At 38.2% G+C, this 14,902-nt stretch overlaps 1 protein-coding gene across 11 annotated transcripts in view; it reads left to right on the top strand.

Annotated features, from left to right (window-relative positions):
- Positions 1–14,902, top strand: part of IKZF1 (IKAROS family zinc finger 1) — a 70,265-nt gene that overhangs the window by 16,383 nt on the left and 38,980 nt on the right. For all 11 annotated transcript variants that reach the window (XM_056484631.1, XM_056484633.1, XM_056484629.1 and 8 more), the window contains exon 3: positions 3,843–3,962. In XM_056484631.1, coding sequence (XP_056340606.1) covers positions 3,843–3,962 — 120 coding nt within the window. The remainder of the gene's footprint in view (positions 1–3,842; positions 3,963–14,902) is intronic.

Genomic DNA, 14,902 nt, shown 5'->3' with positions numbered 1-14,902 from the left:
TTTTTTTTATTTCTTCTTTTTTTTTTTTCTTTTTTTTTTTTTTTCTTTTTTTTTTTTTTTCTTTTTTTTTTTTTTTTTTTTCTCAGTTCTGGGGCCTAACAGCTAAGGAAGGTGAAAAAACGGTACAAATGTTTCCACATCTAACATTAAGAGATGTCCTAGAACAAACCAGGCTGTGCTGCACTCTGCAAAAGCAGGAAGAAGAAACCCTCAATGTTCAATACATACACCCTCAACACTAGTTTGTGAAGGATGGGGAATGAGTTTTTTATAAGACATCCTGCCCTGGCTTTCTTTTAAACAGTCGTAGCACCAGCAGCAGCATTCTGACATTAACTGAATCCCTCTCAGAGCTGGATGTACATATTAAAGGAATACTAGGCTAAGGACTCTGACAGAAATAAAGGATACTAAAACCTTGTTGAACTGGGTAGTTTTCTCCCTTCCTCTCTTTCCTCATGGATTCAAATATATTTCTAGGGCAGAGATGAGGAAACTCAAATAGAGAGAAGCTGAGGGTCTTGCCAGACATCACTGTTAGGTTAGGCTCTTCTCTGACTACTGTTATACAGAAATGTCTGTGTTGAAAATCTGAGACCATCTTACAGACATGTGGATTGAAATGAAGGAATATTTGATACAGCCTGCAGTTGCAATTCTTTCTATTTATGACTTAACCAAAGAGCAACACAAATCAGTACCAGAAACAGAACTTCAATTCTACAGCTAAGGTGGCTCTTTATAATAATTAATTTTAAAAACCCAAAAAACCACCCCCTCCACCACAAGATTAGATTCTATTTTTAAAGCTCATTTCTTATGCTCCATTATATGATATTTGTATAATTTTCCCCACTACTAACCACTAGGTATTGGGGTGGGATTCAGCTCCTTTTCCTTTCACCAGTTGTTGTTCTGGGCATGTCTGTTTGAAATGAAAATGGAAAGCATTCCCACCTTTCCCCACCCCCCCTTCCATTTCTAAATTCAGCGGAAAAAGAATGTTAGTGAGATTGTATATGTAAGATTGCCATGCAGTAATGAACTTACCATGCTGTAATGATGTAGATGAAGTTAAGGCATGAGATACAAATACAATGCTCTAGAATCCAAGAGATGGAACTCAATAAACTGATTTATTTTAAATCCACTATTTTTGCCCTGTGCTTTTGCATGTAGGAATTTCTCAGTCATGTGTAATAAGAAGAAATCAAATTATAATTAATGGATCATTAAAGACAAGTTTACTAAGTTTTCTTAACTGCAGTCTCCTTCACAGAGGGAAGCAGACCTGATCTCCAGCTTCTGCCCCACCAAACCCATGAGACGAGTCCAATTCATACCACTTGGGCAAACTGCTATTAATTTAACAAGTAGAAAAGATGGATACCCATTTAGTGAAAAAAAGTGTTCACCACTGCAAATGTACTCTTCTGCTAGCAGGTTTTCATTCCAAAAAGACTGGTCTGACTTTAAAGTATCCTACTTAGACTACGTAGTGTAGGATTCCTAATAATACACTTATAAAGATATTATTTTGTCTGTTATCTGTTATCCTATAGTTCTGGTATTATGAGTTTATATTGGTTTGTAGCCAAAAATAATCTTCAGGTTTTCAGGTTAATTGTTCTTCTTGGCCTAGACTCAGTCAAAGCATCAACATCCATTGTTGTAACTGGGAGAGCAGTTTGATCCTTGGAAGATGCAAGTAGCTTTGGATTACTGTTACTTTTTAACAAATTTCCTTAACTTACATGTAATATGAAAAGAGCTTTCAGGCTTTGGCTTGCCCTCCAATTACAGCTCTGGGGTTATTTGGTTTTTGTTTTTTGTGGGGCTAAATGTGTTGAACAAACTGAAATATTTCAGCTGTCTCTCTTCACTTTTGCATCTTACCTGTAAGAGAAATCTCAGCTTGGCAGTTTAGGACTTGCAATGGAAAGTTGCTGTCAGTTCTGTAAGTTCCCTACATCTCAGAAATCTGAAGAAATAAGTAAATAAGGAGCTAAATAATGAATGGCAAAACCAATTTTTTCAATGAACTTACTTCCTGCTTTTATTATCCTTTGATGTAAAATTCATATTCCCACTTGTCCATTTATGCAATCAACCTTTTCTCTTGCACTGACATCCAGTGGGTGTGATTTTGTCCATTTGAAAATATCCCACAGAAGCTGGGTATGAGGGGGAGACCTTATTAAATCACCTAGTTAGAACCCCTGCCAGTGCAGAACTGTTTCTTCGATACCCTGGAGTCCTGTGGCTGCAATTTGGGATGGTTCACCTAAAAAAAACTTCCTGCTCAGCGATTATTCCACAGTTTGACAGATGTGTCATTAAGAAATGCAGTCACATATTCATTTCATTCATTTAAACATAAGTTTGTGCAAATAACACAAAACAGCCAATTTGGAAGATGACTTAAAACTACCTGTCATTTCTCCCCATCACGATCAGTATAGATGGGAAAACACAATGCTTTGATCCATCCAAGAGGCAGTGAGGAAACCATTCACTTCATTCAGATCAAGTCCATAACTGGCACCACTAAACTGCGATCTTTAAAGTAAGCTATATTTGGTTTAGTTTTTCCATTTCTGGTACGTGTTTTAAGGTTTAATTGATGTTTGGGTTTTAATGAGGGAATTCTCTTTAGGAAAAAGCCACTAATTTGCTAGGGCTTTGTACCATAAAATTACTGCTCTTAGTGGTGTGCCAATCTGTTGTGCCAGATTTTTTCAATGTAATTTGGTAACATCTCCACATTTTGAGACAATGTGAACATTACTTAATTTGAATTCTTCTCTGGGCCTGTTCTTTGCTATTAATGCAAAGGCCAGTCTTTCAGTAACAGCCAATGAAATAAATCACTTAGATAATTCCTTCAGTAGATGTTTACAAGGCATGCTTTTGAGATGTATGAAGTAATTTTAGAAAAAGTTCTGCAAGACAGTGATAGGACTGTGCACAGGAGATATATGCTGTGACTGAGGGCTGAATCAAGAAACCTCACCATTTCTGGAAGCACTTAGCAAGAGAGTTCTCCTTCTTACTGTATTGTGTACAGAACTAAAACAGTTCCACAATCCCTAAAATGTGTTAAAGCACCAAACTGTTTGCCTTTGAAAACCTTGTGTACTCAAGACATTTGGGTTTGTTTCTTATTTGCAAATTGAAGACAATAAAATCCTCGAACTGTGTTTACTGAACTCTGCTAATGGTACATATTTAAGAGGTCCTGGTACCTATGAGCACTTCACAGGTTGTAGCACAAGGACCAGCCAGAGCTTGATCTGTGGGTATTAGTGAAGCTTGCTGGCATTGTAGCTGAATTTTTAGTTGAAGATAAAACTTTATTTTTGTGGTAGTTTTTTTGGAGCCCCAGAATACTTGTGAGTTAGGCTTCATTATGTCTTTGAAGTAAATCCAGATGTGTTCTCAAGGGGAACTTGTGGAAGAAAGAAGAGTTTCTACAAAGAATATCTATTTGATAACCTTTGTAATCTGTCATTCTGTACTGCCTAATTTGGATCTAGCAACTAGAAAACATACATATCTCACAAATATCCAAAATGGTAGTTAATAACTAATGGGTTAATAGCTGTGTATCCAGACTCAGTAAATTTATTGGAGACATTGGCATGCATTCTTTTAAAAAATAAAATTCCTTTGTACTCATAATAAATTTTCTCTGCAGGAGACTAGGGTTTGTTCCTGAGAATATCATGCTTTAGTAGTGTTTGGGGTTTTTTTAAAGTTTTATTTGGTTTGTGGTTCCTCTTACTGTATTATTTGAAAATGAGTCTACTCTGACAGCTAACTTATGCTTTCCTCACTATTAGGAAAGGAAAGTCCTCCAACTAGTGATGTCCCCGATGATCCAGATGAACCTATGCCTATACCAGAGGACCTTTCAACTAGTACTGGAGGTCAGCAGAGTTCTAAGAATGACAGAATATTGGGTAAGATGACAAATACACTCTGATAAGAAATACTAGTAAATAATACAGCAATAATATTAGATTATTCTTTCACAAGCTGGTATACAAGCAGGTCCTGTGCTTTTGCGCTTTTTTTTGTGCACTTCGTCTTCTTCAGGTGCATAATATTTTTTTGTGCAACCTTTTCTTTGAGAAAGACATCTTCATCCACAGAGAACTTATAAAGATCCTACTATTTATCTTCTTTTTAAAGCATGACTGTTTCATGAAAATCTCCCCAGGAAAGACAGTTTTCATTCTGTGTAAGAAATTAAATATATGGTTCCAAATCAAAATTATATTAAGTCAGATTTGATAAAAATTCAATAAATGCTCGGGTATTTAGTATTATTATTATCATTAATATTATTAATTTGAATGCTATCTTGAATGCTATTGTGTTATCTGCTATTCAGATTTCTTCAGAAATACATATTAGAACATACACAATATTTATATATTTGTGATTCCAATATCTGATCTCCATTATCCTTTTACCTGGGAGAACTTTAGAAAACACTTGTCTTTCAGATAAAATTCCACAATTGATAAAGTCTGTTGGGTTAAAATTGTTGTCTAGAGATGATTGTGCAAAATGCTGATTATTCTTGAGGATCCCAGACTCACACTGAGACTCACACTAGCAACGCTGCTGACTACTGCACGCACTGGCTCCCATGTAGTGCAACAAAAAGACTAAATATTACTTGAGCACCATGACTATTTACTAGCAGGGGAAAAAAAATTAAAAGATGAAAAGAAAAGCATGCTGAGTCCCAGAATGCTGTGATTGATGCCCTGTATGATAAAAATATTACTGTAAAGGGATGACTGTCAGAGTACAAATATTTACTCACAAATAAAAGTATTGCTCATTATTCTTACATTCTTGCATTATTGTAAGAGTAAGGGTAAGGGGGGACGATTTACAGAAAGATTGCAAGTCCCTTTAAAAATTTATTGTTTAAGGAAATCCAGTAAAGGATACTAGGTGGAAAGGGAGGCACAGAACTAATTCAACATAATAAAGCAGGATAGTGTCAACATTAGAAATACAACCTATTCCTATTCCAGCACTAGCTAGCAATGAGTGCATCATCTTAGGTATCTTCATTTTATTTACCATTTGATCCCCTCTTATCAAAAATGTGAGCAAAAATTTCAGCTTCTATGTGCATATTGATATACTTTATTTAAAAAAAAAAAGTATTTAAAAAATGCTTTTTTAACAATCTGATCACTTACTTAGGGCTTTATTTTTCAGTTCAAAGATCTTTGGAAAAAATCTGTCAGTAACTGCTTGTCCATCAACTCAGTAAAAAGAGTTGTGTCTCTTACACAATAACTAACCTTACAGAATATTTAAGCCTTGAGTCAAAAATTAAATTTTTTAATTGTTTGTTCAAACCCAAACAGGATTTTTAATTGTGTTGAATTTTCTTTAATATACACACAAATATTGTGCAGACCCACCTAAGTTGAACTTTATATTTGCTGATTATGTAATGATTCTGCCAACAGTTCAGTCATATATCAATATGTACACATATTCTAAATATAAGTTCCATCTGTTATTCTCATTACTCAGCAATAAATTAGATTTTCTATGTTCTGACCTTACCAATTTTTCTACAGCACTTTCTCTACCCATAGTGCTTTTGTTTATAAGGGTTACATCTTGTAGTAAGACACTCACATAGTCAACAGAAACAAAGACAATTCACAATACTCTGCTTTATCGATGATCTGTAGGTATCAACACCAGCACTTGCAATGTTTGTCTTTTTGTAAAGCTGCATATATCTTTAACTCTTCTATTGCTCATTTTTGCTAGCTCTAAACTAGCTCTCTGAAAACAGTATACTAAAAAAACTAATTCTCCCTTTTTACAAAGAGGATCTCAGCACATGCCCCAGGCATATCAGGAGCCAAATGATTGCTGTGCACCTTCTGGATCTTCATCAAAAGAAAATCTCTTAGGAATAAAATAACACCTTAGGAGTGGTGTTTGGCCTATATGATCCTATAAGTATATTAGGCTGTCTTCCTATGTAGGCAGTGGCATAGCAGTGTGGACAGGCTTGGTGTTCAGTGCAACGCTGCCATTGCTAATTCCCAAGATCTGTTCCTCACTGCTATTTATCACCAAACTTAGGTAGACAAGAATGATCTGAAAAAGTAGTTTGAAGATTGAAAGACAGACAGGAGAGCATTGTAAAGAGCCACTGACATTATCAGTGTGCATCTGGCAGGTGGGAGCTAGACTGTGGCCTGTGGTAACCAAGAGGCCCTGCAGAAGCAGATATGGCTAGGCAACAATGTCTCTCTCTGTGACTTTCCTAATGTCCTATCTGTTCTCTTCATCAAAAGGGAATCCCCTAGCATTTGGATTTATTTCAACATAGGATTTACAGTGCTTTCCACTTAACCTATAACACTCTGAGAAATCAGCTGTCCATACAGCATACACCAAGGAATTTGAGTCAGACATTTAATGAAGAAGGTCTCTATATTCTGGGAGACTTTTTTATACATGTAGGGTTATAGAGGTAACAATGGGAATTGCAAGTCTGTTAAATGAAAATAATACATATTTACCTCATCCTAGTGAAATTAGGTGAGAAATCTGGTTTTGATTTTAATCAGCCTAGAAGATAGAAAGTTTGGATTTGTAGCAACATTTAATGAAACAATTTTTAAACTCGGAGTCAAAAGTTTAATTACCTTTTTCATCAGTTTAGCATTTCAAAGGCCAAATATTATAGGAAATAAGCTATTTTTAGAAAAAAAAAATATATAGGCTTTACTCCTCCATGTGTTTTCTAAAATCTTCCTTTTGTGCTTCTTCCAAACCTGTACTGAGACTTTAATGTGGTGTCACAGAGCTAATAGAAACATTTGAAATATTTCTCCTGCTCTGAGAAGGAAGGTGTTGATGTCCTCTACTTGCCAGATTTTATTGGTTGTCTTCAGTTTTTAAATTATCATTTAAAATTACAATTTTAAATAGAGAAGGTGCGAATTTCATAAAGGAGGTACTCAAGGAATTGTGAAATGTATGTCTTGAATTGTGTCCCCAGGCAGGGGGGATGCCCAAAACATGGGTTTCTTCTGACAAATGCAAAATTGATCAATGGGTGTGAAAGGTAATTTCATGGTAATTTACAGAAGTAAAGTCATCAACAGTTTCTAGTAATAACCCCAAGAAGCACAGCAAAGCAGAAACATATTGTAAGTGATGTCCTGGTCACCATCAAGGTTCTTTATTTCCTTGATGAGCTTACTATGATTTTAATGTTGCAACCCCTAGAAAGCCACTATGTGTTGAGTAGCTTCCTTCTGCTTAATTTCTGCTGCTCTGTCCACCAGATCTTCTTCCTTCCTTGTCCTATTCTTCACCCCAAATTTACTTCTGAGGCTGATCTGGCACCTAAAACATTTTATTATATTCTTATTCTTTTCACCCATGTGCTCTACAGATAGTTTCTCTATGAAAAACACAGTGAACATTTTCAGCAAAGTGTGAGATTTTCACAGCTCTTTAAGGCTCTAGAGACTCTGTTTTATCTTCTCTCCTAAATATCCTTTTGAAATCTTGGTCTGACTTATTTAGAAATACACATCCCACTGAAAGTCCATTCCATTAAGAATTAGTGCTTTGCAGCCTGTTTTGGACAGCCCTAGTTCCCATGGTACCCTATTGGAAATATAATTTGATAATTCTCAGTCTCTGCAAGTTTCAGGTTAAACATTGTGTGCACCTTTTGGGGATGATCAGTACTGAATATCCTGTGTGTGGTAAACAGTTGCAATTTCGGGCTGCTTGTGCTCTGAGACTTTATCCTAATTCAAGCCATGTGTGGAAAGTTAATGACTCAGTGAGATGTAGATCAGACCCTACTTCATGGAGAAAGAGCCATTTGTTGCTGTGGTGGCATTTGTCTAGAAAGATAGGGAGTGCCTTCCTTTATCCGTAATTGCCCATTCCGTATGTGGCCATCACTGGATTAAAAAAAAAAAAAAAAAAAAAAAGAAAAAAAGCCATTTTACAGTTAGTGGCCTCAGAAAGAGGCTGTGGGCTCACCATTTCTGCACAGACAGCTGTCTGGTGCTGCAGACAGAAGTCAAATGTTACCACTGGAGTCACAGATTACAGTCTGAGCCTGGAATACTGTATAGAGATCTTTTTAAGAGGTGGGAGAATTTATCTCGCAAAATTGGGTTGAAACTGTCATTCAAATGACAGAGTATACCCAAAGTAACCAGTCAGGGTGTTCACAGACATCAGTAGAAAACAGACAATATTCATATGAAGTTATAAAATCTATTTGTTTAAAATAAGTATGGGAAAAGACACTAAAAGGAAGATTTTTTTTTTTTTTTTTGACATTTTTCTCTCTCAGTGGGAAATACCAAGTGATAATGTTGTATCCCTCCCACAGCTCAGTTAATTGAAGCAGAAGCCTGTGTAGTTACAGGCATTACCTGGGACCCTGGCATTACCTTACCACCCTGGGGTCTTTCCTCCCAGCCATGAGCATTCAGAGGTTGTAACCTGCATGAGAAGCTACTTACTGATGCAGGCAAGTGTCCCCTCTCAGAGCAGCTTTCTTGCTTTATTTCCTTAAAAGGAACTCAACCATTTGAGAACATGGGCACAAGTATTGCTGAGGGGCCACCAGGCAACCACAACCATTGCCATTACATAAATCTACTGCAACTCACACACAGCTGGGTGGAGACAGAGTAAAAGTGTGGAAAGGCTGCAGACAGAGTGGAAAAGCAAGGAAAGACAAAAGGGGAAGTGCCCCACCCCAGCTTGCAAAATCGGTCCTGTGGTTCAGACAGGTCCAGCTCATTGCTGCCCTGGTAATTCTGATGGCCAGGGAAAGGGGCTGAAGAAAAAGAATGCTGGAGTTATAAACATCTTTGTACACTTCTCCTTGTGAGTGTTCAGTGGCTCTGAAGGCAGTGTCTTGAATATTAAAGTGTGGCATGTGGACATTCAGAGAACTAAATTCTGACACCTGAAGTAACCTAGAGGGCTGTGTAATATATTTTATTTGCTCTGGTTCAGATGGACATCTCTGCTGCTCAAAGATATGGAAGTGTGTAGAAGCTGATGAGCCTTTGTAAATAATCAGTGATAATTACTGTCTCACCTGATGTAGTCCTCATGAGAGCAGAGACAAAATTTGTTTTGAGATGGTCTATGGAGCTTTAAAAATTGTCTTCAACTCTCCAAAATGAAACACGGCTTGAAAGTCCAACTGAGGAGGCTTCTGAAGGAATTGAAAAACTTGAAGCTGAAATATTTTAGGAACTTTTAAAAATAGGGAAGTCAGGAATCTCCCCTCTTGTTTGGTCTGAAGCCCCTGTTTCTAACCCCAAAGTAACATTCCCCAGTATGGACTGGTAGTGTATGCTCTGAGAGCCTGCCAGTATGATGTATATTTTTTTTTAAGGAGAATGCAGGAGATATTTTTATCAGGATTATTTTCATTTTGTCTGCAAAACTCTTATGGGGATTTGTATAGAGGGACATGGGAGTGGTTTAGTTGACGAAGGCATGTGACAAATTTCATGAATGCCCTTAAATATGCCATACAGGATATAAGTGATATTCCAGCCTTCAGAGGTATGGTTTGCTTGGGCATAGTGTGAAACAGTGTGTTAGAGTAAGGTGCAGAAGAGCTGGATATATGGGGCCATTGGGAGTTTTCTGTTGTGCCAGAGACAAGCTCTGATCTATGTAATGACTTAGGACTTAAAAAAATGTGCATGAAGGCAAATGGAAAAATGCCTGTTACTGAAGGTGAATTCCTCTTCCAAATTTTAAAACGCTTGCTGCAAGTAATGGAGGGTGACCATTTTCAGAATAAACTTGCAAAAAATTTGTGGAAGTAAGAGTGACCCAGCCTGGAAAACAGCTGCCACAGCTCCAGCCTAGGCTGTGCTACATTATGAGCTCAGTTCTCTCAACCCATGCAAGGCCAGATCAGGCATGTAAAAATCTGCCCTCTTGATGCAACCACAGCACATGACAAAATCAGATCCTTGAGAACAGAACTGATCCTAAAAAGAGTTGTACTTTTACAATGATTTTTATTTAGTTTTTTGATGATTTTTTTTACTCAGAAGTATGACAGCAGTATGATTTGTGTTGCCACTGTGTGGCAACGTGATATTGCAGGAGATGTTGAGGCTATGGGTTTTTTCTCCAATTTCTCTGGAATTGTGTAGCTTTTGGAGCTGCAGCCTATGAGCACCTGCTGGGTAAAGCTGTGTTTTCAGAAGAGAACATCAGTACAAAAGTCAGGAAAAGCCTGGGAATTGTGCAAGTTTTGTTTCTTCAGTGTTTGAGAGTGGCAAGCATTGCTTGAATAGGGAGAGCTGCAGTGTGTTTAGCTTCATGGCTTTAGGTACAGAGGTTGAGTCTGCTGATCTAAACTGCAGTGAGAGGAAGTTCTCTTTATCTGAGCAAAAGAGATGTGCCTCAGAGATAAGCCCCATTCTAGCTGGGGAGTTAAATTTATCTAGCAGGATCTCAGCAGTGGCTGCAGCTCAACTCAGAAACACCAGGCTCTGGCTGGAAGATAGGCATATTTTAAGCTGGGGAGGACATCTGTAACTGCAGCTTGCAAAAATTCTGGTTATTTTAAGGGAATGATTCTTCATGAAAAGGTTGGATTGGCCTGTCCACACCTGCCATCCCTCTGTTCTTTTTTTTTGCTTGCTCCTTCTTATAGGCTTGCTTTTTACCTCACACAAGTTTTCTTTCATCCTGAGTGTTCTTCAGGACTGGATCCTTACAGAAAACTTGATCGCTGGACTGAGGCATGGTGCTGGAACTGCTTGCCTCTACAGAGGTGCTGTTTCAGAACCAGCTGCTCTTTTGGTTTTATTCAGCCACTCCTCAAATGTCTTGTAATTTCAACTCCTGCTATGGTGGCTCCCTGGGCAGAGATGATTTCTGGCTGCAGAGGAGCTGCAGCTTTGCTCTCCCCTCAGGCATGAACTTCCCAGGCTCTGTCCCACAGTAAAATGTGCAAACACAGTGTCACTCTGGCTTGATCCACCACACTTGAGATTTGCAAGGAAGGATATGCAGTGTGGCCATGCCTCCACAGTTTTCCCCAATGTAGAATAAGCCCTTTATGATAAAGAGAGGGGATGGAGAAGCTCCTTTTTAGAGCAGTAGTCCTAAAGCCAGGAGTGAACACCACTCATTGCAGCAGGACAGAGCTTTGTTCCCAAACTTTTTCCTTTGAGCTTCACTATGTGAGGTTTCTTGAAGCTTCAGATGGTCTCTCTTTGCCCACCAGGCAGTAGGTAGGTGTGACATAGCCACCAGTGAAGGCTTACCCTCAGCATGTCATTTATGGTGAAGGTGTGGGACCACAACAAACTTGTGAAGGTGGATCAGCTCACACACCAAGATTTTGGCTTCCAGAGACAGCTTATTGGGAGCTGTCATGCTTCATCCAGCTGCCTCTCTGAACAAGTGAGCAGACAGCAGCCCAAAAGCAGGCTAGAGCTCAGCCAGCAATGTGAGACATCCTGCTACTGCCTCCCTCCCTCCCTTGCTTCCCTCCACACCCACAGATAGATTCTGTATTATAAAGGTGCACATGCAGGAACATAATTCCAAGTGAATTAACCCTGGTGTATGCTTCTTTCTTTGTTTTTTACACATTTTGATGTTAGGAAAAATGCCCAGTTCTTGTATTGCAATTTAGAGTCATGTTTCTCAGAAACAGTAAGGTGTTTAAGTTACTACATAAAAAGATCCCAAGAAGGTACCTAATATATCATTTCACCGTTAGCCATAGTGACACCACAGGCACCAAATAGGATTTTTGGAAGTAACTCTTTTTGGAAGGTACTCTATTGATGCAAATGTGATGTCAATCCTAACATGGCAAAATTGGATTAATAACCTGATTGAAGGATTGCAGAAAAAAAAAATGGCGGAGCAAGCACAGATTTTTTTCGCAATTTTCAGCCAAAACAGCCTGATCCAAAAAGAAAAATTAAGGCACATATTTTTCTCTTTGTTTTTCACATTCCTTTACCCTTGTTTTTTCTCCATCCCCAAAGATAGTCTGAAATTATCTTGCTTGAGAAGAATAATAATTGTAGCAAAAATGGAGAAATATGATGGCATGAATTGACTTCCACTCTTCCAAGCCATACATCAGAGAGACAGGAAAAAAAAAAAAAAAAAAAAAAAAAAGAGGGGAAAAAAAGGAGAAGAAACTGAAGAGTAAGGAGAACTTTCACATGAGCCATTTTTTTTACCCTGGAAATGTTACTTCTGAGGAAGTGGCTCTTACCAGAGTTTTCAGTAACTTCTAGATTATTTCATGGAACAATATGAAACTTGCTTGTTCCCTGACACTTCCTTAAAAAAATAAATAATAATTAAAATTTTTAGAATAAATTGCTAATTCCTTCATATAACAGAGTATCTGCACATGATTTTGCCTTCCATCTTGATTAAGTAACAACAGAAATGTTTAATGCAATGAAAAGGTGGGTTTAAACTAAAGTTGGTGACACTTTCAGCTTGTGTTGCAATTAATAGAAGAGGAAATATTCATTCTCCATATTTCATCATTTAAAAGCATCCTGTGTTTGTAAGAAGCTGTGATCAGCCAACATCCCTGCTATGGATTTGAACTTCCCAAATCTTTGGTGGTTTCTGAGTTTTGGGGGTTTTTGTCTAAGCTAAGAGTTTTGTGTTCTGATTTTTAATAGTGGCTTAGGGGTTTTTTGGAGGGAGATCTGTCCCTTCTCATTCACAGTGCTGTGCATCTCAGCATTAAATGGGCCAAGTTATGGAACCTGTTTTTTCCTGCTGTGAATATGTGTTGCAATGCTCGGAAGTGGTGGCAGTGGCTGGTGTTGAAGTGGGATGGTTTCACTAGCACCAAAATGGGGACTGCAAGCTGGGGAACACTGCTGTTTCTGTACCCCTCATGCTGCATCTGCATTTCAGATACATCTTTCCATATGAAAATTTATGTTCAGGGGAAAAGAGCATATGCACCTATAGAATTCACTATGAAAAATATGTTTGCCTTATTGTGGGGTGCTTGGGTTTTGTGCCCAGGTTTGCAAAGCAAAAGCAGCAATGAGGCTGAGGGAAGTGTCAAACTGGGCATGAACCATCTGCACCCTGACCTCCAGCTGGCTGTTATTCACAATTCAAGCTGTGAATGTCTCTGTCTTTCCAAAGCAGAGCACTCCTCTCAGTTTTCCCAGATTGAAGCCATGAGCAGAGAGGTGAGAACATCTCCTCTGCATTTATATAGCACCTTCCTTTCTGAGTCAGGGTGTGCTTCCTCCTCCCAGAATCCAACTAATTTTTTAACTGGCACCTCCTGTGACTGGACAGTGGAGGGGAGGTGGGGAAGCCCCATTGGCACTTTGTCTGCTGCAGGTGTGGATCTACAACAATTTATCTAGAAGTCAAATGGGAACTAGGCTTTTCTGGGGAGGGGTTGAGTTTCCTGCCCATTTGTCCACATAATGGCAAGTAGAAGTAAAAATGAGAAATGATAATTGTGCTAGTAAAAGGCTTCAGTGGCTTTGGAGCCCAACACATGATATATATGAGGGAGGAATAATGGTAATGAGGCATTACCTCTGTTGTAGTATCACATTTGTTTAATCTTGCCACTACATTACTAGTAGATCCTAGTAAAATTGGTATCCTATCACGGGCTTATTATGGTGCTAAGTGGAATTCTTTTTCTCCTTGCAAAACAGACTAGAGAAGTCTGATATTGTTTATTCTGTAATTACACATTAATGAGTCTGTAAATTTGCTGTACAGTATAAGCATTAATAATAATGCTCTTTCCTGTGTTCAAAGCAAGAGACAAATTTATACCGTGCATGATACAGACCTTGGTGTTTAGAAGACAATGCAAATATGTTTATTATTTCTAAAGCTTTTTATAATACATTTTTCTCTTTAACACTGCCTTTGAAATTTGAAATGGCAATGTATTTTCCAGCCATCAGGAGCCATTTGTTCCATATTCTCCCTTTTTGCATGTTTATATGTACACCTATACACATATGTACATACAAATATGTCTGTCAGCACACAAAATTATGTGCCTGCAAAACCAAGTTCCTCTATGTTTATGTCTCTGTAAAAAAGAACATTTATCTTGAAATCTGAGCTTTTCCTTCTTCTTAAGACCAAGCAAACACACACTCTGCAACATAAACACATGCCATAAAAATATTTTCTTCAAACCTAAAAGAGGAAAAGGTTAGTTCCTGCTAGCTTGTATGTATCCCTATAAGAAACCTAACTGTAAATTCCATTTGGGAAGTGGGTAACAACTGAGGAAGATCCGTTTGTACCCATTGTGGTTTTTTTGTCTGCATAAAGCTGCTGGGCCAAGGCAGCTGTGAAGGTCATGGTACTAGAGGATCCACTAAGGAGTTAATGAAGATAGAGGGAGATGGAGAAAGGAGAGAGAGAGAAACACACAGAGAAACAGCCAAAATCTTCTTGCCAACATTCTTTGCCTGAAAAGGCTCTCCTGCCTGCCCCTAGTGGCTTAGAAGTGAGGGGTACATGGGTCCTCAGGATTCTCTCCTCTAGCTCATAAGTGCTATTCCTCCTTGCATTCAGCTGTTCTGCTTAGTTCCTTGCAGTATAATATAAGTAAGGTCTGTAATGGAGAGACAGGGAAACATTCGTGGAATGTTTTTCTGCAGAAGATTCTTTTGCAGTCCTATACCAACTTGAGTATTGCATAGTGAAACTTTAGGGGGCATATAATACTCATAGCAGAGGGACAGATGGTGACATATAGAAATAATCTAATGGAAAATGCAGATATAGTATCTTGTATCTCTCATTTGAGATACAGCTTTCCACTAAAATCTTATGCATG

This window comes from Oenanthe melanoleuca, chromosome 2, assembly GCF_029582105.1.
Source record: "Oenanthe melanoleuca isolate GR-GAL-2019-014 chromosome 2, OMel1.0, whole genome shotgun sequence".
Classification (NCBI taxonomy): Eukaryota; Metazoa; Chordata; class Aves; order Passeriformes; family Muscicapidae; genus Oenanthe; species Oenanthe melanoleuca.
Note: the sequence above shows the minus strand (reverse complement) of the source record. Positions and strands in the feature narration are given on the sequence as shown.